Below are 22202 nucleotides of genomic sequence, written 5' to 3' on the forward strand. Positions count from 1 at the left end.
TGGGCGGACCCACCCTCGTCCGAAGCAGATGGACTTGTGCTCACCACCGCTCACCGAGACACACAAACAACGCACAGAGCAACTAGATTCTTTTTTTCGTGCTTGGAGGCATTTTTTGTTTTGGTTTATCACATTTATATCGCCATTGAAAAGCAATGTCAGATGATTTTTTTCATTTATGGCTATGATCTTGTGAGTTACAAGATATTTTTTTTCCCGGATTTTGAAGAAATGTTTCTTGACATGTATTTGTTCCTGAATTTATTGAGCTTGATGTTCGATCTTACGTGTGGTTGTTGTTGAAGCGCGCTACAACTGAATTTGAGTCGAATTGTTTTTTTTTTTTTTTTACCGTGTGAAGTCTTGTGTCTAATGGTGACTATTCATCATTTGAATGAAAATGAACAACGCCTCTTCAGAATGAACATTTGCAATTTGAGCAGTCGTGTAGTAAAGCTGGTGAAAATGCCAACGTAAAAAAACGCGTTCAAGCCAGACACATCTTATGTATTTATTTAAAATTTCAGGTGTTATTTTCCATGTATATAATTTTTTTTATTCATATGGCCATTATTTGTAAACGTGTGTCGTGTATTAAATTTCCCCATTGTGGGACGAATAAAGGATATCTTATCTTATCTTATTAATACGAATGACAAAGTTAAATTTCTAGCTGGACCTGCCCTCTGTTCCGGATGGGTGGCTTTGTAATTATATTGCCTTCATGTGTGTAATCCTTAGATGCACGTTTTATTATTTATTTATTGGGGGGGGGGGGGATATGACTGTGATGGTTTAAAATCATGGATTTGGTCGATTAAAAACACAATAGAACTGCCAAAAATAACATTAAAAAATTTATATCGTTCTTTTCTAAGTAATAATAATGATAATATTAATCATATAAAAATAAATGCGATTAGTTTTAAACGAGAGAAGAAGAAAATCTACGTAGCTAGATAAACAGTGATTCCACCTCCCATGATGCTCTGCGGCGAGCAGTCACATATCCGCCTCGCCCAATAGAAAGGCTTGTACTCTTCTGTGATTGGCTGAGTGGAATTTAAAAACTTTTTTGAAATATTTGATTCCGTTTGGGCGCCACACCGTTTTGTCTGCTGTAGTATGCGTCAGGGACGAGATCGAAGCCCACAAAACGCACACAGGCAACATATAAACACAACAGGCGGCGCAGCGGATGACTCGAGAAAGGCCTTCGGTAAGTTTGCAGTTCGTTTGTTTCGGGTTGGGCTGGCGCTGTCTGAGATGCTAACTGTTGCTAGCTTCACGGTGGTTCCGTTAGCAAAGCGAGCGGTACTCGGGCAGTCCACGACAGTCTGTTGCTTGGGCGCGGCTCACTTGTTTTTTTTTACACGCGCCAAGTATCGACGAAACACTAAGTCGTCTTGTGTCGCCGCAGTCATGGCTTCAAATCACCAGAGTGCGGTCAAGCGGGACGAAAAGGGGAGAAACATTCAAGTCGTCGTCAGATGCAGGTAATCTTCGTCGTTCCTTTGTTTTTCTTTCCAAGTGTCAATCATCAGGTAATCCTCATCGTTACTTAATAGTCTCCATCAATGTGCTTCTGCGTGTATGCGGGGGGTCGAGTCTCTGGCAATGTGAAAACAATGTCTAGATAGATGCTGTAATATTTGAGATTTATCGATGCAAAGATTTAAAGTAGCTGAAAACGGCTTTGTTCCCTGACAGACCTTTCAACATGGTGGAGCGCAAGTCGTCACACAACGTGATTGACTGCGATCCGAACAGGAAGGAAGTTCTGGTGAGGACGGCAGGTGTTAATGACAAGGCGTCCAGGAAGATGTACACCTTCGATATGGTCAGTTGATTTGCAGTCTCCTCGATATCATCGTTCTGCTGACAGGGCTTTAGTGCTCTTGTTGTTGTTGTTGTTGGCAACCCGCAGGTGTTTGGACCCGCCGCCAAGCAGATTGATGTCTATCGGAGCGTGGTGTGTCCCATCTTGGATGAGGTCATCATGGGTTACAACTGCACCATATTTGCGTCAGTACACACGCGCACGCACGCAAGCATGCTAGGCGGTCCCACCAGGATTTCACAGGCTTGTTTGAGATTATTGCTGCCCAAAATGTCTGCTTTGGTTGTAGATTTTGCATGTTTAATTGTTTTTTTTTCCTGTGGTGAAATATTAGCATTCAAGTACTTGACTGTGTAAATGTATATGCGTCTATCGATCGATCTATATTTCTTTATTTAAGATAAGAAACCCTTTATTAGTCTCGCAATGGAGAAATTCCCAATTCACAGCAGCAAAGTTATGAAAGGAAGAAGTAGAACAACAAAATATGGGAGCTGCTGGAAAGGCAGCCACTCTCGCGGCGCCATTTTGAAGTCAAAATAACAAAAAAAAACACAACACATAGGACACAGGCAGTCGTGCAATCTTCACCAATTTTCAGCATACACTTTGTTGTCTGAAGCAGTTCTAGATGAAAGAGGAGAGGATCAAAGTGTCCTTTCACCAGTGGATCAGAGGTGAAAATGTGCACACGTCTGCTACAAGCTAAGTTTTAAAAGCAAACACGAAGCTGTAGCATCCACTGACGAAAAGAGATTAGTTCACTTCTCCTGTCGCACGTAATCCGCTTCAAACTCCAAGCCGCGACTCCCAGTTCCAAATCCGCATCCGCAAAAAAATATTTATTTTGAAATGATCAACGGAAATTGCGAGCTCCTCGTGAATTGAGTGATGGGTTGAATTGTTGCCAGACACCCGCAAATTTCTGGGGGGGCTGAACATTGTCCTTGGTTAATGCATTACAGTTACGGGCAGACGGGCACAGGGAAGACATTCACGATGGAGGGAGAACGAAGTCCAGGCGAGGTGTTCACCTGGGAGGAGGCAAGTTTGACACGCCTCTTATTGGCCGATGGGACCCCCCCGAACGTTTCCCGACCGCTTGGCTCTCGTTATGCTCGCAGGACCCGCTGGCTGGGATCATTCCCAGAACCCTCCACCAGATCTTCGAGAAGCTGTCCAGGAACGGCACCGAATTCTCAGTCAAAGTCTCGTTGTTGGAAATCTACAACGAAGAGCTCTTTGACCTGCTCAGCCCAAGTGAGGACGTCACCGAGCGGCTGCAGCTCTTTGACGACCCAAGGAACAAGGTACCTTTTCCAGAGAATGGAGAGTAGGACACCCCCCCCCCCCCCCAAAAAAAAAAACAGCCAGCGTGCTAAGCTGTTGTGTTGCCGGCAGCGCGGCATGGTTGTCAGAGGTCTGGAGGAGGTGACGGTCCACAACAAAGATGAGGTCTACCTGATCCTCGAGAGAGGATCCGCCAAGAGGAGGACGGCCTCCACGCTCATGAACGCCTACTCCAGGTGGGACGCGCGCCCCGCCCCGTCTCCGATTCCGAAAAGTTTTGGTGCCGACTTGCGGCTTTCACGTTTCTTGAATTTGTGCGCAGCCGCTCGCATTCGGTCTTCTCGGTCACCATCCACATGAAGGAGACGACGTTGGACGGCGAGGAGCTGGTCAAGATCGGCAAACTCAACCTGGTAAAGCAAACTTTTGCAACGGCGGGGGGGGGAGCTCTTTGTCGGAAAATTGTCATTTTGGAGTGCTGAGTGGTGCCGTTTTACGTTGTGGGATGGTGTCGGGTTCAGGTGGACCTGGCGGGCAGCGAGAACATCGGGCGCTCCGGCGCGGTGGACAAGCGGGCGAGGGAGGCGGGAAGCATCAACCAGTCCCTCCTGACGTTGGGCCGCGTCATCACGGCTCTCGTGGAGAAGAGACCTCACGTCCCGTACAGGTGCGGCGCCGGCGCACACACACACACGCCCATAATCGATGTCGACGGTGGAGGTGACTCGGTTGTTGACCGACTTCCTGTAGAGAGTCAAAGCTGACGCGCATTCTGCAAGACTCGCTGGGGGGGCGAACAAAGACCTCCATCATCGCCACCGTGTCGCCGTCCTCCAGTAACCTTGAGGTGCGTTTGTCCCATCATGTATTTAAAAAAAAAAAAGTCAGAAAATGCAATGCTGCAAAATAATTCCCATTTGGAATTAATATTGATGTAATCTGATTACTTTTTTCCTCCTCCTGTAATGAAATCTTTATTTATTTTTTTTTAATCTCTCAATATGTAACGCTGGTACATTCCGTTACTCCCCCCAAACCCGTTTGCTCATAAGAGGCTACAAATCGGGGCCCTTGTCAGTCAGGGGGGTTGGGGGGGGGCACTGTACCTGTTGGTCCTTTTTTTGCCTTCAAATGTACCTCATGTGTCCTCTAATTTGAAAGGACCTCAACGCCTTTGGGTTGTGTGCAGGAGACGCTGAGCACGCTGGACTACGCCAGCAGGGCCAAGAACATCATGAACAAGCCCGAGGTGAACCAGAAGCTCACAAAGAGGACGCTCATCAAGGTGAGACCTGGAAAAAAAAAGGACCTGGCATCCCGATTGTAACGCTTGGGGGGGACGAGGAAACGATGAATGCATTTTGGAATCATTCGCTCATTCTCGTGAGCGACTCTCAACACGCCCGTTGTCTTTTTTTTTTTTTTTTGTGTCCACGCTCAGGAATACACGGAGGAGATTGAGCGTCTCAAGCGAGACCTGGCGGCCGCCAGGGACAAAAACGGCGTCTACCTGTCAACGGAGAACTACACGTATGTGCCCCCCCCTGCCGCGCCGACGTTCTGCCCCGCGCACGCGTTCTGAAAAGTTGTGCCTTTCAAGGAGCATGATGGAACAGATCACCGCCAACAACGAAATCATCCTGGAGTACACCGAACGCATCGCCGTCTTGGAGGAAGAGCTGAAGAAGGTAGACGATGAACCCGGCCGACATTTGTACTCGGGCGCTGCAAAGTTTTCATGCCAAATCGGATGTATGCCTTACAACACATTCATTCATTCATTCATTCATCTTCCGAGCCGCTTGATCCTCACTAGGGTCGCGGGGGGGTGCTGGAGCCTATCCCAGCTGTCTTCGGGCAGTAGGCGGGGGACACCCTGAATCGGTCGCCAGCCAATCGCAGGGCACACAGAAACGAACAACCATTCGCACTCACACTCACACCGAGGGACAATTTAGAGCGTCCAATCAGCCTGCCACGCATGTTTTTGGAATGTGGGAGGAAACCTGAGCACCCGGAGAAAACCCACGCAGGCCCGGTTGCCAGCCAATCGCAGGGCACACAGAGACGAACAACCATTCGCACTCACACTCACACCTAGGGACAATTTAGAGTGTTCAATCAGCCTGCCACGCATGTTTTTGGAATGTGGGAGGAAACCGGAGCACCCGGAGAAAACCCACGCAGGCCCGGGGAGAACATGCAAACTCCACACAGGGAGGCCGGAGCTGGAATCGAACCCGGTACCTCTGCACTGTGAAGCCGACGTGCTAACCACTGGACTACAGGGCCGCCCTACATAATACATTTTATTTATAAGCTAATGCCGATCATGTGGCGTGCGTGCAGGTCGGCGACCTGTTTGTGGACAGTAAAGACAAACTGGAGCACTGCGTCTCGGACCTGTTTGAAAACCGAGAGAGGTGAGGAGTCTTTGGCCTCCCGACGACCGCCGACCCGACGCCCTTGGCATCACCTCTCGGGGGGGGGGGGGGGGGGGTCCACTCAGCGACGGATTCGCCGGCCTCAGAATGAAATGAAACGAGCACCTCACGCGTCTGTCCTTCCGTCCGTCCGTCCGTCCTCTGCATAGACTGGAGGAAACCAGCCGGGACCTGGAGGCCACCAAAGACAAGCTGGCCGAGGAGGAGTTTGTCAGTGGGGAATTGCGCGCGGCCCAGGAGAATCTCTACAGCGCCGCCACGCAGGTGCCACCTCTGACCTCATGCAAGGGGGGGGGGCGGGGGGGGGGGACGGACAAGCTACTTTTTAATATTGGACCTGCAATGAATTAGTAACGCACCAAGCGCTGGCCGTCCTCGTGGGGACTCTTTTTTTAAAGAAAATATCAACAATAAATGAAACCGATGTATTTGCAGCTGCTGAACACGGCGGACGCCAGCACCAGCGACGTCTTGGGTCTGCACGCCAAGCTGGACAGGAAGAAGCTGGTAATGCCGACACTCTCCCTTAGCATGCGGGCTTCTCTTGGCACGTGCATTTTTTTTTTTTTTTTCGGACTCTCAGCCAGAACATTTCAAATCTAAAAGCGCACAAACAAATAGAAACGTAGCCTAATGCGGTGTGGTCACGAATGAACAGTCGGTGATACAAGAGTCATTTTTTTCAAGTGTGGTTGAGAGCACAGAACTGAAGAATAATTGTTCAGAAGGCCACAAGTTGAGATTACAAATTTGCATTTGCAACACGGAAGGGATGATAACGGACTCATGCCATCAAATAGTCAAGTCAACAAGTCAACAGTATTTCTCGAGCACTTTCAAACAGCCATCGCTGCATACAAAGTGCTGTACATGGAGCGATTTGACATACACAATAAACAGTAAGACGAAATGGTAATAAAGGCGTAATAATAAAGGTAATAGGGACCGTGTAACATAATAAGGTGGAAAAAATTGTCACAAATCAGTTCGTGTGCGTGTGAAATATGCCGAGTCCCACCCGTGACTACGTTTATCGCAATCCTCTTGCTGCAACTTTTCATCCTCAGCGGCAGCACTTCACCGACTGTCTTGTCTGTGTGTTTTTTTTTTTTTTTTTTTTCATGCATGTCATGTGTGTTGCGGCGCGTGCAGGTGGAGCAGCACAACGTGACAGCCCAGCAGAGCTTCGCCGAGCGCATGGCGGCGGCCTTGGGCGGTGTGCAGCGCGGCGTCCAGCAGCAAGGCGACAAGCATCGACACGACCTCGGCAGCTATTCGCGGGCCGTCGGTACACACGCCGTACTCGCAATCGCTTTCGCCTTCCTTCCTTCCTCGCCACGTGCACATTTTCCAGTCGTGCAGCTTGATTATAGCGGAGCGTAATGACTGATTGATTACGTAATGAATGATTCCTAATACGGCAACTGCATTTGGAATCGGACTCCCGAATTACTACAAAAAGATCTTGCAGCAATACAAAATGGCTTAGTGGATTAGGGGGCGGGGCTTACCACCGGCTGTCTTATCACGGTGACCTCTGTCGTAGACGGCGTTGTGGCGGGCAGCGAGGCGGCGCTGACCCGCGCTGTGAGCGGCGTGGAGGCCCTGGTGGCCGGCGTGGGGCGGCTGCTGGGCGAGGGGGTGGCCCGCCGGCAGGAGCGCGTGCGGCGCCACTGCCAACTCGGCCAGCGCGACCGGGAGACCATGAAGGAGCTTCTGGTGAGCGCCACCTCGGGTCTTGTTTGACTGTTTTTGTGCTTTCCGCTGTCTGAAATATTTTTTTGCTCCTTGTCTGGCACTTTGTATTTAATGGCGGTTGTTTGGAATACATTTACTGCACGTAGGAAGAGCACCAGCGGGACATGGAAGAGGTCCTCCAGGTTCAGACTCTGATGGGTTTTTCGGTGCTCCAAGAGCTGAGCGCCTCCCTCAGGTCCAACGCGGAAGCGCAGCGAGCCCTGGCCGACGAGGTTGGCAAGTCTGCTTGAAGAAGAAGAAGAAGAGAAGAAAAAAAAAAGAAAGCAGTTTGTCACAGCACTCGTTCTGACCCTGTGTCAGGTGGAGGCCATGAAGGAGACGGGCGAGTTCTTCAGCGGCCTGGTCGGAGACCTCGCGGCTCTGCGAGAGGCCGCCGTGCGGGACGTGAACGTCCTGCTGGACCAACGGGACCAGCTGGAGGAGAAGATCCGAAAAGCTCAGGAGAATAACCAGCAGGTGACGACGGGTGCTTTGCCGTAGCTGGCCAACAAACATGACGGATTTGGACAAAGTTCCGCTTTCAAGTTTGAGTTAAGGTTTCCGAGTTTGAGCTTTCCTGTCCCCTCCTGCAGAGAACCAAGCAGACCATCCAGATGTTGCAGGCGCAGCTCAACCTGCTGTCCACGGAGGCACACGAGGACTGCGAGAAGCTGCGCTCGTTCTCCGGAGTCCTAAAGACGCCCCTTCATAGCCTTCGAGACCACCTCAGCAGGTGACTCCGCCGTCCTGGCGTGTCGGGTCGAGCAACAAAAACCTACAACAACGTGGCCGCCTGGCTCGTGTCCTTCCTCAGCGGTTGCGAGTCCTTGGAACGTCGGGGCTGCGCCCGGGCGGATCTTCTGTGCTCCACTTCCTCCTCCCTCGCCTCAACGCTGCGCCGCCACGTGGACGAGAGCCAGCAGACCCGGCAGGAGGCCGACGGTTGCCGTGAGCACCTCCAGCGCGGCGTGTCGGGTACGAGGCGTCTGCTCTTAGTCTGGTTGTCCCGGAAATGCCCACTGTGGCCGATTGCCAACTTGGCCCTGGGGCTGCGCGCCTGTGCAGGTTTACTTGGACGAGACCGGGATTGGCGCTCGGCACTGGAGCGGCGCGCCGACGAACGAGTCCAAGAGCATCTGTCATTGGAGGCCGAGGAGTCTGCCGACGCGGAGATCCTCGTTGAGGTACAGGCGCAGTGCCTTGAGTAGGACGTGGGCCTGGAGCCAACCGCCATTTTGGAGCCAAACGCCATTTTGTCATCATGTGGTGCGACCGGGCATTTGTGATTGGCCACGACACGAGGGGGGTCTCGTCTCACTCTCTCTCTCCCTCTCCTCCAGAGCGTGAAGACGCATGGCACCGAGCAGCTTCATACGTTGGAGGCGACACTAAGGGCCCACCAGGATGAGATGAAGGAGACCCTGGAGAAGATGCGCAGCCAAATCTCCTCGGACGCCGCCTCCCTGGACCGGCGGGAGGCCGACATCGGCGAGCAGGTGAACGCCGGTCAGCGGCTGGTCCAGAACTTCCTGCAGGAGGAACTGCGCCACGACGTGCCCACCGGTAAACAAACCAAAAAAAAAAAATCACACTCTGCGACAAGTATTCAGTTGAGCCATTCGTCGGGCGCCTGGTTTAAGAAACCCTTTATTAGTCTCGCAATGGAGAAATTCCCAATTCACAGCAGCAAAGTTATGAAAGGAAGAAGTAGAACGACAAAATATAGGAGCTGCTGGAAAGGCAGCCACTCTCGTGGCGCCATTTTGAAGTCAAAATAACGAAAATAACACAACACAACACATAGGACGCAAACAGTCGTGGAATCTTCCCCACGTTTCTGCATACACTTTGTTGTCTGAAGCAGTTCTAGATGAAAGAGGAGAGGATCAAAGTGTCCTTTCATGCTGAAAATGTGCACACGTCTGCTACAAGCCAAGTTTTGAAAGCAAACACGAAGCCGTAGCGTCCATTGACGAAAAGAGATGAGTTCACTTCTCCTGTCCCACGTAAATCCGCTTCAAACTCCAAGCCGCGACTCCCAGTTCCAAATCCGCATCGGCGCTCCGCGCTAACGCTCCCTTCTTCTCAAAAACTGTGGTGGTACACGCATGCCATCGAGAAGGCGCAACCACCAAGCACACAGTCTCCTCCATGATGAATGTCATGGCCAAAAAAATGCTGAAAAAAGTCCACATCAGGTCCACACGACGTAACAACAAACAAAGTGACAAAACAAACACAAAAACAAAAAAAAAAAAAGCAAGGCTCATGAGAGCACTTGCCGGCGGCTGCCTACTCGGGCGCCATCTTGACTTTAGATGGTTATTTGTATTCTCTCGCTCTCTCGCGTAATTTTTTTTCAAAAATGTTGCAAAAGATTGCTTTCCGTAGTATTAGCAGGTATTTACAAATGTCTTTATTCGAGAAAAGGTTTCCTTTCAAGGCGAACTACAGAAACCGGAGACTGGTGAAAGTCTGAGGATTTGGACAATGTCGAGCGCAACCTAAATTTATTTTACATTTATTTTTAGAATAATTGGTGATAAATTTGGCTAGAAATCATTTAGGTTGTCGTACCGCATCCACTGGCTCCACTGCGTTTTAAATTCACTTAAGCACGCAAAATGGCAGCCCGATCGCGTCCATTTGTCCCTTTGACTGACACCCGTCGCCGTCCGACCCGCGACGCCCTCTCAGGTCAGACGCCGCAGAGGCGGGACTTTGTGTACCCGCGCCAGGTGGCCAAGGTGGGGAGCCGCACGGAGATGCTGGAGAATCTCAGGAGGCAACAGGACGAGCTGAAGGCCGCCATCAAAGGCGAGGAGCCAGAGCGTGACTGTGAGTCCGAAGATGATGACGACAAAAGCAGCCAGGTGCGACGGGAATCTTAAAGTCTTTCTTTCATAAGTTTTCAGTTTTTGCCCATTCCTTGGTGGTGGGGTAAGGGGGGGGGTATATATTTATAAAAGACGACGGGAGAGCGCTTATCCCGTGCTGCGTTCAGGGCTCCCTGGAGGACGAGCTGAGCACATGCAACGAGAGCGTGGCCACCGATGGCTCCTTCATTGACGAGAACCTGGTCTTCAACGAGACCAAGCGCCTTCCGTTCTTCAAGGTGAGCCCGCCCGCCGCGACAGACGTGTCCGTCGTGATGGCGCGCGTACCATTAACGACGTGACAATCCGTTTTGCTCTCATGTCGAATGTGCTCCAGCAAAAGAAGGCCAGGAAGAAAGAGGACAAGGTCCCGAGCAGGCCCAAAGTGTGCGACAGTGAGGCCGGGACCACCCCGCAAAAGTCCCGACTCCCGCTGCGCTGTCAGAACTAAACGCATCCGTTTTCCCCGTTTTTGGTTTTTAGGTGCCAGTTAGCATTGCCTTTTATGTGTCTGTTTTTTAAGCCGCCATGTTCAACGTCTTCGCGTTTTGTGATTATGCTTTTCATTATGAAATGAGTAACAGTTATGATGAATAAAAGTAATTTCAAAACTGAGGAGTGTATGTACAGTAATTATGTAGAATGTGGCAGCCTTTCCCAGGACTTTGTGAAGTCACAAACATGCCGACAAATACAGCGCTGCCATGACCGATCATTTGGGACGTTTGCTCATTTATAAACAAAAAGGGGCGGCCCCGTAGTCCACGCCGGCTTCACAGTGCAGAGGTACTGGGTTCGATTCCAGCTCCGGCCTCCCTGTGTGGAGTTTGCAATGTTCTCCCCGGGCCTGTGTGGGTTTTCTCCGGGTGCTCCGGTTTCCTCCCACATTCCAAAAACATGCATGGCAGGCTGATTGGACGCTCTAAATTGTCCCTAGGTGTGAATGTGAGCTTGGATGGTTGTTCGTCTCTGTGTGCCCTGCGATTGGCTGGCAACTGATTCAGGGTGTGCCCCGCCTACTGCCCGAAGATGGTTGGGATTATCCATTCCATTCATCCATTTTTCCAAACCGCTTGATCCTCACTAGGGTCGCGGGGGGTGCTGGAGCCTATCCCAGCCGTCTTCGGGCAGTAGGCGGGGGACACCCTGAATCGGTTGCCAGCCAATCGCAGGGCACACAGAGACGAAGAACCATCCACGCCCACACTCACACCTAGGGACAATTTAGAGCATCCAATCAGCCTGCCATGCATATTTTTGGAATGTGGGAGGAAACCGGAGCACCCGGAGAAAACCCACGCAAGCCCGGGGAGAACATGCAAACTCCACACAGGGAGGCCGGAGCTGGAATCGAACCCGGTACCCCTGCACTGTGAAGCCGACGTGCTAACCACTGGACTACCGGGCCGCCTGGTTGGGATTAGTGATGGGAATTCTTTTGGCTCGGCTCCCTAAAAAGTTTTTTGTTGCTTAATTTAATACCAAAAGTAACGTAATATTATGTGTAAAATGAAGTACTAATGCAAAAAATACACTATATCAAATATTTATTATTTATATGGCTTTATTTATATTCTTCTGAACATACTCAACATGGAGTGCTACAAAAACAAAGTACAAAGACCCATCTCAAAACAAGATCGTCCAAAAGTTCCAATCTCTGAATGTGTATATTTATAAGCTTTTAACTAATTACAGTAAAACAACATCAGTAAGCTTTGAATACCACACAACAAATTATAAATTAAAATTTGTAAAACAAAAACTTCTCTAAACTGCAGCGCGTGTGTGTGTGCATGTGTGTGTGTGTGTGTGTGCGCGTGTAACCCCCCCTTTCGGCTCCCAAAGAGGTGGGAGCCGGCCTCCATCGTAGGCTCCTGCACCCCCGCGACCCTGGTGAGGATTAAGCGGTTCGGAAAATGGATGGATGGATAATTTGTCCCATTATCTGAATTGCGATTATTTTACTCCCGTTAGAATGTGATTGCAATGACGGGTATAGGTTTATTCAGTATAATATAGAAATACGTTATTTTAACAGCCCAAAAAAGACGACCGTGTATCGTAAGGCGTTTTAGCCGGAAAGAAAACGATCATGTAAGTTAACCGTTTTTGACAGCCCCAAAAAACCCGACCATGTACTGTATATTATTAGTCAGGCGTTTATTTTCTTAACCGGAAAAAACGACCATGTACAGTGAGGGGTTTTGACGGAAATCCGGGTTAATCGTGGTGGTGGTTTTTTCTGGTTTTGGAGGCGCTGCCCTCGCAGCGCCAGATTACAGTTATGAAAAAAAAAACAGCAACGACCATTTGTGTTCCTCAACCAAGCGCATTGGACACAAATTGTGTAAATTTACGAGCGAAATTGCGGTCAAAGAGGGAAAATCCAAATAAGAACGGAGGCAATTTGAATCAGGCATAGAAAAAGGGTCCTACCGCTCAAGGCGGGGTTCGTTTTTTTTTTGTGGAAGCGGTTAACTCGTTGGTCATTTTTTTGTTGTCCAGTGAACACGAGTCAACAAGTTCAAGGCGTGCCGCTGTTTTATACCGTATCTTGGGGAATTTGAAGTCCTTTCAACGGGACCTACAGCAAATTCGTGGATTTGAGAAAGCGTTGTTACTTTTGGTTTCGACCGTGCTGCCCTCATTTTGTTTTTGTGGGCCGCCTTGGGAACGAACATGAAACGTCCGGTGTCATTTTGTCTCTGTTTGTGGTCACTTATTGGCTGCGCCGTCGGCAAGATCGTGAACGTATACGTCGCTGAGGGCCAAACGCTGACTCTGCGGCCCAAGCTTCAAGGCCCCGTCCAGAGCGTGGAATGGAAGCAGAAGCGCGATATTATCATCGAGTCGGACGGAGGTGAAGTGACCCGCTACGACGACCGAATCGCCCTGAACGTGACCAACGCCGTGCTGGAACTTGCGGGCGTGGTCGCGGCGGACGCGGGCACCTTCACGGTGTCTTTGAACAACGTGATGCAGGACGAGGTCTTCGCGGTCCACGTGATCAAGTTCGTGCCGAAACCGGAAGTGCACTCGACCCCGCTCGCGTGCTCTGAAAACTTGGAGAATTGCACGCTCCACTGCGGCGGGGACACGAGTGGCAGGGAGCCTGTCACGTACTTTTGGAGAACCGAACCCGGAGAGGAAATGCCGGGAGCACGCAACAGGACCATCGACCGAACAACTTCCGCGGTCAAGAGTTTCTTTTGCATTATGCAGAATCCCTTGGGCCGGATGGAGAGCCAAGCCTTTGCCAACCCCTTCCATCAGGACCGACCTCTGGGACCAGGCGGGATCGCCGGAATCGTCTTGACCGTGCTCGTGGCCGTGTGTGGTATGACGGTGGCCGGCATGTTTTTCAAAAAGCGTCAAAGTGCATCCAATGAAGCCGCGGGGGGAACAAACTTGGAAACGTCACAACCGCTGAACAGCAACAATTGACCGGCGAGGTTGCCAGGTGACACGCTGACTTTTACTCCGGTCGCCTCAGATTTTTTGAAGACGTCACTGTCGACAGATTGAGATTGAGTTGAGTTGAGTTCTACTTTGAAAGCCAAAAGTTTTTGTAAGAATACCAGCAGGACATTTTCTCTTGTGCATCACTTCCTGTTAGAACGTATGGTTCTGAAACACCTTTTGTCTGTTCTGTTCAGGTTCCAGCCAGCAGAGGCACTGTTGATTCGAACTAAAGATGGAGAGCATTCATTGCTGCCGTTTATTTGTGAAATCATCGTTTAAGTAGGTTCAAATCATTTGACAGACGCAACCTTAGTAGCGTCTTGTTGACTTTGAAACTTAGCTTGTAGCCGACGTGTGCACATTTTTAGCATGACGTCTCTGATCCACTGGTTAAAGGACACTTTGATTCTCTCCTCTTTCATCTCAAACTGCTTCAAACAACAAAGCGTGTGACGTAAAAGTGGTTATGGCGGCACAACTGTCCGTGTTTCGTGTTATGTGTTGTGTTTATTATTTAACTTTATGTTAACTGTTTTGTGAAGCGCTTTCCGCTGTTGTGAAAGCGCTATATAAATCAGCATGTATTGTATTGCATTTAACGCTTCTGTTTGTGAATCAACGCTTGCTCAGTTTAAGTTTTGGCGGATATCAAATGTTTGTTCCAATTCAATTCACACACACACGTGTCAAAGCATTTCCTTCTCAAGTGAAGCATTCATTTGAGTGCAAACCTCCACCAAGGCCTCAAATCCAAATTTGGATCTGCACATATGCTCTTTATGTCTTAATATATTTGGCGTGAGGATTTGTCTTTTGTTCCAGGTGAAATGAAGGAGGAAAAAAAATATGAGAATGTGAACACCCAGAATCTTGGATCTGGGTGGAGTTAATGGATGTGGATGTGCCTACCCGAGCTTTCTCTCCAAATGATATTTAATATTTTCGCACATCCTCAGCAAATGCATAACCCTGAAAAACACTTTTAATGCGTCAATTCAGCATATCTTGAGAATTGCAGAAGGGTCGCCTCCGTTGGTTTCCTCTTATCTGATCGAGATGAGGATGCACTTATTTTCTGTAAAGAAAACACCTTTTTAAAATGTTTTTCCGTGATGTTAATGGGAATTAGGAGACCTGAATCCCTGAGTGGGAAATGAAACAAATGGCACATCTGTCTTGAATTTCAGTGTTTTTTTTGTTTAGAAAAATTTGAGAAATTTAATTGTGGGGTGGGGGCGGGGGGGATAATGGGCCTCCGGCAATGACGTGCCAGGGCGTTTTAGTGTCTCACAATTGTGTTGCAGCAGTGCTTGTATTATATTTTTTTTTCATTGAGCTTGTTCAAAAGAAGTTGCTATTCAGAATTCATTGTACATTATTCAAATAGTTTTATAAACGTTTCCTCATAAGATTGTGCGTAGCAGTGTTTTTTTTTCTTCCATACAAGGGGCTGCTAACAATTAAAGGTGCTGTTCATAATACATGTTAGTACAAATTGCTCTTTAAAACGTAGGTGATGAAAACAATATGATTTACAACCTATTAAAGAAACGCAAGCCACAAGAAAACAAAGCAACAGTATAGTCATTATGAAAATACAAAAAAACATGAATGAGATTAAAAAAAATAAACGAAGAGCAAAAAAAACAAGTTTGAACCATTTATTTGTTTATAGAATTAAGGAACGGAAGTTGGTATTTGGTATTCCTGTATTGTCTGGTTTAATATTGAATTAAAAAACATTTTTGAATACCCAAATTTGAATTTGTGGATGAGACGTTTCGCAAAAACAATTACTAAATTTATAACAAATGTTTTGCTTTGGAACATGATGGCGTCCTGAAAGCCAACCCGGAAGTGCTGGTAGTGGTTGCTCTTGCTAGTAATCTTTGCGGCTGCCCTCTGTCCCGTCGGCAGTCGGAATGGATGTGGAGGAGGCTTTTCAGGTGGTCGGAGAGTTCGGCGCCTACCAGAAACGAGCCGTGGCCGTCCTGGCTCTGACTCAGGTGAGGCTTGCCCACCTTCAAACAGTCTAACTTGCGTACAAACGACAGTAAAATACACGAAAACTGAGCCAAATCCGCAAACAAGTCCGAGTGGTCCTCTTCGCATGGTGACGTGGCGCGCGTCGAAAACATTTTTGGACACATGTATAACGACACATATGTTTGTATGTGTACACGACCTGTGCAGATGTTTGATTATCTTGCAGGTAAACGCGTCATCCGTTGTCGCGAGTTCACTTCCTGCCAAACTCGTTTTAGAAAAGAACCTATTGTGACCGTTGGGATTCTTGGATGAAGTCAAAACTGATTTTGACAAAGATTCCACACAATATCCGAATCACTATTCAATTCGGCTTTCAAACAACATGTTTGTAATTATTTTATCAACCCACAGTGCTCGTTTTGTTTATTTGGATGGTTCTGCTCGGACTTGTGACGTCATTGCTTGGTCGGATATAGTCGCAGTCTAATGACGTACACCGCGAACGCCGCCTGGTCTGAAATGTCCAACAGGGAAAAGTGTATTCACGCATATTCCCTCGACAACACACACAGAAGCAAAACGGTTTCTGAACAAATTAAAGCAATGGGAATAGATAGTAAAAAGATGTCCGTTCTAAGCGACTCTTACTGTTTGAAAGTGCTCTATAAATACTGTTGACTTGACTTGACTTGACTTGACTCGGGATCGTCAACCTGGCGTATGCTCCCGATGATGTCATTTGAGCTGCATGTCTGCGCATGTGTTTCAGGTGTATATGGCGTTCCAATCCATGTTGGTGGTTTTAGTGGGAGCATCTCCACAGTTCCACGTGGAGAAGCACGACGGCGTCCAGTCGTCGGTCACGTTTTTCGGGGACGTAGACTCCATCGTGACCGAGGTGAGAAAAACGATCTCGTGCGGGGGGGGGGGGCATCACCTCTGCCAGGATGCCGTGAGCGCTGCTCTTCCTTTTGTGCCGCCTCCTCGTCCTCCTCAGTGGCTCTTGGTCAAGCAGCAGGCCTACAAGGTCAGTTTAGCCGGATCGCTGTTCTTCGCCGGCCTCCTGCTCGGGAGCTTCATCTTCGGGCCGCTCTCCGACGCCGTCGGGAGGAGACCCGTCTACCTGACGGGTGAGGGCTCACGTTTTGGACGCGCCGGCTTGACGGCGTGATCCGACGGCATCAAGCCAAACTGCGTGACGTGACCTATAGCATATCTTGACATAACAACATGACGCAAAAAATGACACGTGAGAACAGAACGTGGAAGGCCTGCCATGACGTTGCACAAATGACATGGGAGCATGTGACATGTTAACCCGACAGGAAAAATTAGGCCCAACAGGATAACATAACGGCCCGGTAGTCCAGTGGTTAGCACGTCGGCTTCACAGTGCAGAGGTACCGGGTTCGATTCCAGCTCCGGCCTCCCTGTGTGGAGTTTGCATGTTCTCCCCGGGCCTGCGTGGGTTTTCTCCGGGTGCTCCGGTTTCCTCCCACATTCCAAAAACATGCGTGGCAGGCTGATTGAACACTCTAAATTGTCCCTAGGTGGGAGTGTGAGTGCGAAAGGTTGTTCGTTTTTGTGTGCCCTGCGATTGGCTGGCAACCGATTCAGGTTCTCCCCGGGCCTGCGTGGCTTTTCTCCGGGTGCTCCGGTTTCCTCCCACATTCCAAAAAAAACATGCGTGGCAGGCTGATTGAACACTCTAAATTGTCCCTAGGTGGGAGTGTGAGTGCGAAAGGTTGTTCGTTTCTGTGTGCCCTGCGATTGGCTGGCAACCGATTCAGGGTGTCCCCCGCCTACCGCCCAAAGACAGCTGGGATAGGCTCCAGCACCCCCCCGCGACCCTAGTGAGGATCAAGCGGCTCGGAAGATGAATGAATGAATGAAAGGATAACATAACATGAACTGTGTGACACACCATGACATGACATGTCAAGATGATGGGGGGGTGGGGGGGGGAATGAGGCCTGACAACATGTTACGTGACAATATAGCCTGATGACGTGACATGAAACACATGACACCGCGACGCTCATCATGTCCCAACAAGGCCATCTCATGACACGACACAGCGACACGACACACCTCGACACAGCGCCGTTTTCCACCGCAAGGTTTGACGAGCGTGGCGTGTTGGGGGGGGGGGGGCGCAGCTCTGTTCTTGGAGGTGTTCCTGGGTTACGTGACGGCGGCGTCTCCGAGCTACGAGGTGTTTGCCGCGTCGCGCCTCCTGGTGGGCCTGATGAACGGCGCTATCGGCTTGGTCAGCTTCATCCTCACACAGGAGTACGTGGGCAAGTCCTACTGGGCCATAACCGGTATGCAGTTCCATTTCTGTCACTCATTCATCTGGAAAGAATTTTTTTGTGGACTGTTGAAGTGAATGATTGACTGCATTTTTTGCACAATATTTTATTTGACAACGGGGACGTGTCGGAATGCTATTTATTTATTTTTTTGTATTTTGTTTTGCATTTCCCTCCGGCAGGGACGCTGACCAGCATGACGTTTGCGGTGGGCATCGCCCTCTTTGCAGCTCTGGGTTTCGCCATTAGGCCGTGGAGGACTCTGGCGGCGGCGGCCAACACTTGGGGGGTCCTCTGCTTCCTGCTGTCTGCGTGAGTGCCCCGCGGCCACTCTCGGTCGCGGCTGGCAAGGCGACCTCTGACCTTTTTTTCTTCGGCGTGGCCGTCTCCCGTGTCGCCAGAATGCTTCCGGAGTCTCCTCGCTGGCTCTACTGTCGTGGTCGCACCGAGCGAGCGCAGGAGGTCAGTGGAAGCAATGTCCAAGGATCCTCATTTGCAATTTTCGTGTGTATGTGTGTGTGTGTTTGGGGGGGGGTCAGGAGGGGGGGAGCCATGTTGCATTCATTCATTCATTCATTCATTCATCTTCCGTACCGCTTGATCCTCACTAGGGTCGCGGGGGGTGCTGGAGCCCATCCCAGCCGTCTCCGGGCAGTAGGCGGGGGACACCCTGAATCGGTTGCCAGCCAATCGCAGGGCACACAGAAACGAACAACCATTCGCACTCACACCTAGGGACAATTTTAGAGTGTTAGCCTGCCATGCATATTTTTGGAATGTGGGAGGAAACCGGAGCACCCGGAGAAAACCCACGCAGGCCCGGGGCGAACATGCAAACTCCACACAGGGAGGCCGGAGCTGGAATCGAACCCGGTACCTCTGCACTGTGAAGCCGACATGCTAACCACTGGACTACCGGGCCGCCCCCATGTTGCATTCCTGCTCTCAATTTGCTCAATGTGGGCGCTTAACTGACAAATTGTGTGTGCGATTGGAGGTGATGCGCTTCATGGCGCTGATGAACGGTCGCCCCGCGCACAAGCTGAGTCTGAGGCCGGCGGACGGCCACGATGACGGCGACGACGGCGGCAGGTCGGGCATCCTGCGGCTGGCTGCCCATCCTCTCCTTCGCCTTAGGACGCTCCTGCTCATGTATATCTGGTGAGGATTTTTGTCTCTTGACCTCGCGTAGCCATGGTGACCTGACACGGGCAGCAGAAAGATGCAACATCACATCATCAATTCAATAAAAAATTAACTTGGTCTCCGTGCGTCTGTGTGTGTGTGTGTGTCTCTCTCCAGGTACGTGTGCAGTCTGGTGTACTATGGCCTGACGCTGGGAGCTGGTGACATGTCTGGAAATCGTTACCTGAACGTGGCCATGTATGGCCTGGTCGAGCTGCCCGCCTACCCGCTCTGCGTCTACTTTATGAACCAACCCTGGTGAGACATACACACACACTCACATTTGAAGCCTGAGATACAATACATGCTGATTTATATAGCGCTTTCACAACAGCGGCAGCTATAACAAAGCGCTGAACAAAACATTCATTCATTCATCTTCCTAACCGTTTGATCCTCACTAGGGTCGCGGGGGGTGCTGGAGCCTATCCCAGCTGTCTCCGGGCAGTAGGCGGGGGACACCCTGAATCGGTTGCCAGCCAATCGCAGGGCACACAGAAACAAACAACCATTCGCACTCACACTCACACCTAGGGACAATTTAGAGTGTTCAATCAGCCTGCCACGCATATTTTTGGAATGTGGGAGGAAACCGGAGCACCCGGAGAAAACCCACGCAGGCCCGGGGAGAACCTGAATCGGTTGCCAGCCAATCGCAGGGCACACAGAAACGAACAACCATTCGCACTCACACTCACACCTAGGGACAATTTAGAGTGTTCCATCAGCCTGCCACGCATATTTTTGGAATGTGGGAGGAAACCGGAGCACCCGGAGAAAACCCACGCAGGCCCGGGGAGAACCTGAATCGGTTGCCAGCCAATCGCAGGGCACACAGAAACGAACAACCATTCGCACTCACACTCACACCTAGGGACAATTTAGAGTGTTCCATCAGCCTGCCACGCATGTTTTTGGAATGTGGGAGGAAACCGGAGCACCCGGAGAAAACCCACGCAGGCCCGGGGAGAACATAGTCCAGTGGTAGCACCTCGGCTTCACAGTGCGGAGGTACCGGGTTCGATTCCAGCTCCGGCCTCCCTGTGTGAAGTTTGCATGTTCTCCCCGGGCCTGCGTGGGTTTTCTCCGGGTGCTCCGGTTTCCTCCCACATTCCAAAAACATGCGTGGCAGGCTGATTGAACACTCTAAATTGTCCCTAGGTGTGAGTGTGAGTGCGAATGGTTGTTCGTTTCTGTGTGCCCTGCGATTGGCTGGCAACCGATTCAGGGTGTCCCCCGCCTACTGCCCGAAGACAGCTGGGATAGGCTCCAGCACCCCCCGCGACCCTAGTGAGGATCAAGCGGCTCGGAAGATGAATGAATGAATGAATGAATGAAATGTTTCATGACTCAATAATTAACTCGTTGCCAGTTCGAGTGCATTAAAACTGCCACTACTGTAGTGTCCCATACTCTGCCATCCTGTCACTTACCGCTAGAGGGAGCCCCGCTGCCAGTTTGCGCGAGACAGGTGGGCCATTGTCACCATGACGACGAATATACGGGAGGAAGGTGTCTTTCATAGCTGATCCTTGGTGTAGTTTGAGAAAAAATAAAATCCTGAACGTGTGACTGTGTGTGTTTCAGGGCTGGGCGGAGGAAGAGTTTGTCGGGTTTCTTGTGTTTGGCCGCGTGGGCCTGCCTCTGCACCATCTTCATCCCGGAGGACGCAGGTGAGATGCGCTCGCGACTGCAAAGTAGGCGTGGCTGGAAACGTGTATTGCAAACCCAGCCATTGTTCCGCCTTTGCGCGCAGAGTCGTCGCTGGCCGCGACCTCCTTGGCGCTGCTGGGAAAGCTGACGGTGAGCGCGGCGTTCAACATCGTCTACGTGTACACGTCGGAGCTGTACCCCACCGTGGTCAGGTGAGCGCAGGTGCAGCCACCCGGGCCCTCCAGCACCCGCGTGCGGGCGCAATCGCCTCAGTCTTCGTTTGGCCGCTTTCAGGAACGCCGGCCTGGGAGTTTGCGCCATGTCCTGCAGAGTGGGAGGGATTCTCGCCCCCTTTGTTCCTTCTATGGTGAGTGTCTTCCCTTCCTTCTTTGACTCACCATTTGAATCCATTTGATTGATTTTTTTTTTTTAATCTAGTTTGTTCTTTTCTTCCTTTTTGGTGCCAAATGTATGATGAATATGGTGAATATTAGTGCTGTGACCTTCTCACGGGACTCGTGAACTGTCCGTCTGTCTGGTTGTACCCCCCCCCTCCCCCCCACACGATGCTACGCGTCACACAGCGCGCGTTGGCCACAGCCGTTCCGTTTGGGGTTTTCTGTTTGAGCGGCCTCTCCGCCGCCGCTTTGGTGCTCCTGCTGCCCGAGACCCTCAACGCGCCGCCGGAGCAAACCCTGGAGCAGCTCCTTCCCGCCCGCAGACGAGTTCTGAAGAGCAAGGTGTGACGCACGCATGCGCGGCCGCATATGAAGTGACAGACTTGGAGAGAATTTAGCTGACTTTGAGTCGTTGAAGATGTGCCTGTTTGCCGAGTGGATCGGTCATTTAAACGCTGTCATCATTTTCTCCCCAGCCTCTCCTCTACCAAGATGACAAGTGAGAAATGACATGCAAGTGTCAAAAGAAGTCACCGGGGACATTTTCAAGGTGGAGCGGCGCATCCGACTGTCCATGGGACCCCAGGCTGGCCGGTGGCCTTGCCTCCAAGTGGGCGTGACAAGCGGGGGAAGATGCAGATCGGACCACCCAAAATTGCAAAAGAGCGTTTTTTTTTTTTTTTGCAATGCCTTCTCGGATTGTTTCACGATGAAACCTGTTTGAGTGGTGATAATTTTTATTCACGTGTACAAATGGTTATAAATGGTCTATTTTTTTCATGAAAAGTTTTTTTCTTTTCTACAGCGATGTTAAAAAAGGAACAGATGAAGCGATGCCTTCAAATCAACATGAAGTGCTTCTTCCGTCTACAAAATAATGTAGAAAGTATTACTCATGACAAGAAAATGTCAAGTCACATGAGGATGACTCAAAGGATGCATGTTGTTTTTTTCCAGAATTTAAGACATATCACATACGATTCTTGACTTTTCGAGGCCTCTCCGTCAGCGTG

General features: G+C 50.2%; 3 protein-coding genes across 5 annotated transcripts; all 3 read left to right on the top strand.

Moving 5' to 3' along the window:
* The first annotated feature begins 1055 nt into the window (after positions 1 to 1055).
* kif11 (kinesin family member 11) lies at positions 1056 to 10802 on the top strand. Its single transcript, XM_052080778.1, has 27 exons — positions 1056 to 1219; positions 1421 to 1496; positions 1711 to 1840; positions 1928 to 2025; positions 2806 to 2884; positions 2965 to 3150; positions 3242 to 3366; positions 3453 to 3543; positions 3652 to 3797; positions 3881 to 3977; positions 4320 to 4415; positions 4572 to 4660; positions 4731 to 4818; positions 5480 to 5553; positions 5724 to 5838; positions 6010 to 6081; positions 6727 to 6862; positions 7121 to 7293; positions 7419 to 7544; positions 7633 to 7788; positions 7905 to 8044; positions 8126 to 8286; positions 8377 to 8495; positions 8652 to 8874; positions 10009 to 10184; positions 10316 to 10426; positions 10525 to 10802. Exons 1-27 carry the CDS (start codon positions 1126 to 1128, stop codon positions 10636 to 10638), a joined length of 3291 nt encoding a protein of 1096 aa, XP_051936738.1. The 5' UTR covers positions 1056 to 1125; the 3' UTR covers positions 10639 to 10802.
* A 1873-nt stretch (positions 10803 to 12675) lies between these two features.
* On the top strand, positions 12676 to 14704 carry LOC127610525 (uncharacterized). Of its 2 annotated transcripts, none has more exons than XR_007964882.1 (2): positions 12676 to 13721; positions 13847 to 14704. XR_007964882.1 is itself a non-coding variant. In XM_052080767.1 (2 exons), the coding sequence occupies exon 1, from the start codon at positions 12870 to 12872 to the stop codon at positions 13632 to 13634; it is 765 nt and encodes a 254-aa protein (XP_051936727.1). In that variant the 5' UTR covers positions 12676 to 12869; the 3' UTR covers positions 13635 to 13650; positions 13847 to 14704. The 2 variants fall into 2 exon arrangements, 1 of the variants encoding a protein (XP_051936727.1); XM_052080767.1 differs by having other exon boundaries at positions 12676 to 13650.
* Positions 14705 to 15481: 777 nt separating this feature from the next.
* slc22a15 (solute carrier family 22 member 15) lies at positions 15482 to 21975 on the top strand. 2 transcript variants are annotated; one of them, XM_052080744.1, is made up of 13 exons: positions 15484 to 15658; positions 16411 to 16539; positions 16639 to 16771; positions 17801 to 17965; positions 18136 to 18265; positions 18355 to 18415; positions 18951 to 19114; positions 19256 to 19396; positions 20726 to 20811; positions 20895 to 21003; positions 21086 to 21158; positions 21376 to 21531; positions 21666 to 21975. In XM_052080744.1, exons 1-13 carry the CDS (start codon positions 15575 to 15577, stop codon positions 21690 to 21692), a joined length of 1458 nt encoding a protein of 485 aa, XP_051936704.1. In that variant the 5' UTR covers positions 15484 to 15574; the 3' UTR covers positions 21693 to 21975. The 2 variants fall into 2 exon arrangements, with proteins under 2 accessions (XP_051936703.1, XP_051936704.1); XM_052080743.1 differs by having other exon boundaries at positions 15482 to 15658; positions 16411 to 16771.
* Positions 21976 to 22202: the final 227 nt, after the last annotated feature.

The sequence above is a fragment of the Hippocampus zosterae genome, chromosome 11 (genome assembly GCF_025434085.1).
Source record: "Hippocampus zosterae strain Florida chromosome 11, ASM2543408v3, whole genome shotgun sequence".
NCBI classification, from domain to species: Eukaryota; Metazoa; Chordata; class Actinopteri; order Syngnathiformes; family Syngnathidae; genus Hippocampus; species Hippocampus zosterae.

What these genes read in the sequence shown, in the direction of transcription:
- kif11 (XM_052080778.1), top strand. Translation starts at nt 1,126, where the DNA reads ATGCGTCAGGGACGAGATCGAAGCCCACAAAACGCACACAGGCAACAT. An exon ending in TACAACTGCACCATATTTGC is followed by an intron (nt 2,026 to 2,805) that starts GTCAGTACACAC and finishes AATGCATTACAG; the next exon opens with TTACGGGCAGACGGGCACAG. An exon ending in TGGAGGAAGAGCTGAAGAAG is followed by an intron (nt 4,819 to 5,479) that starts GTAGACGATGAA and finishes GCGTGCGTGCAG; the next exon opens with GTCGGCGACCTGTTTGTGGA.
- slc22a15 (XM_052080743.1), top strand. Translation starts at nt 15,575, where the DNA reads ATGGATGTGGAGGAGGCTTTTCAGGTGGTCGGAGAGTTCGGCGCCTAC. An exon ending in CTCTGCTTCCTGCTGTCTGC is followed by an intron (nt 18,266 to 18,354) that starts GTGAGTGCCCCG and finishes CCGTGTCGCCAG; the next exon opens with AATGCTTCCGGAGTCTCCTC. An exon ending in CTTCATCCCGGAGGACGCAG is followed by an intron (nt 20,812 to 20,894) that starts GTGAGATGCGCT and finishes CTTTGCGCGCAG; the next exon opens with AGTCGTCGCTGGCCGCGACC.
- LOC127610525 (XM_052080767.1), top strand. Translation starts at nt 12,870, where the DNA reads ATGAAACGTCCGGTGTCATTTTGTCTCTGTTTGTGGTCACTTATTGGC.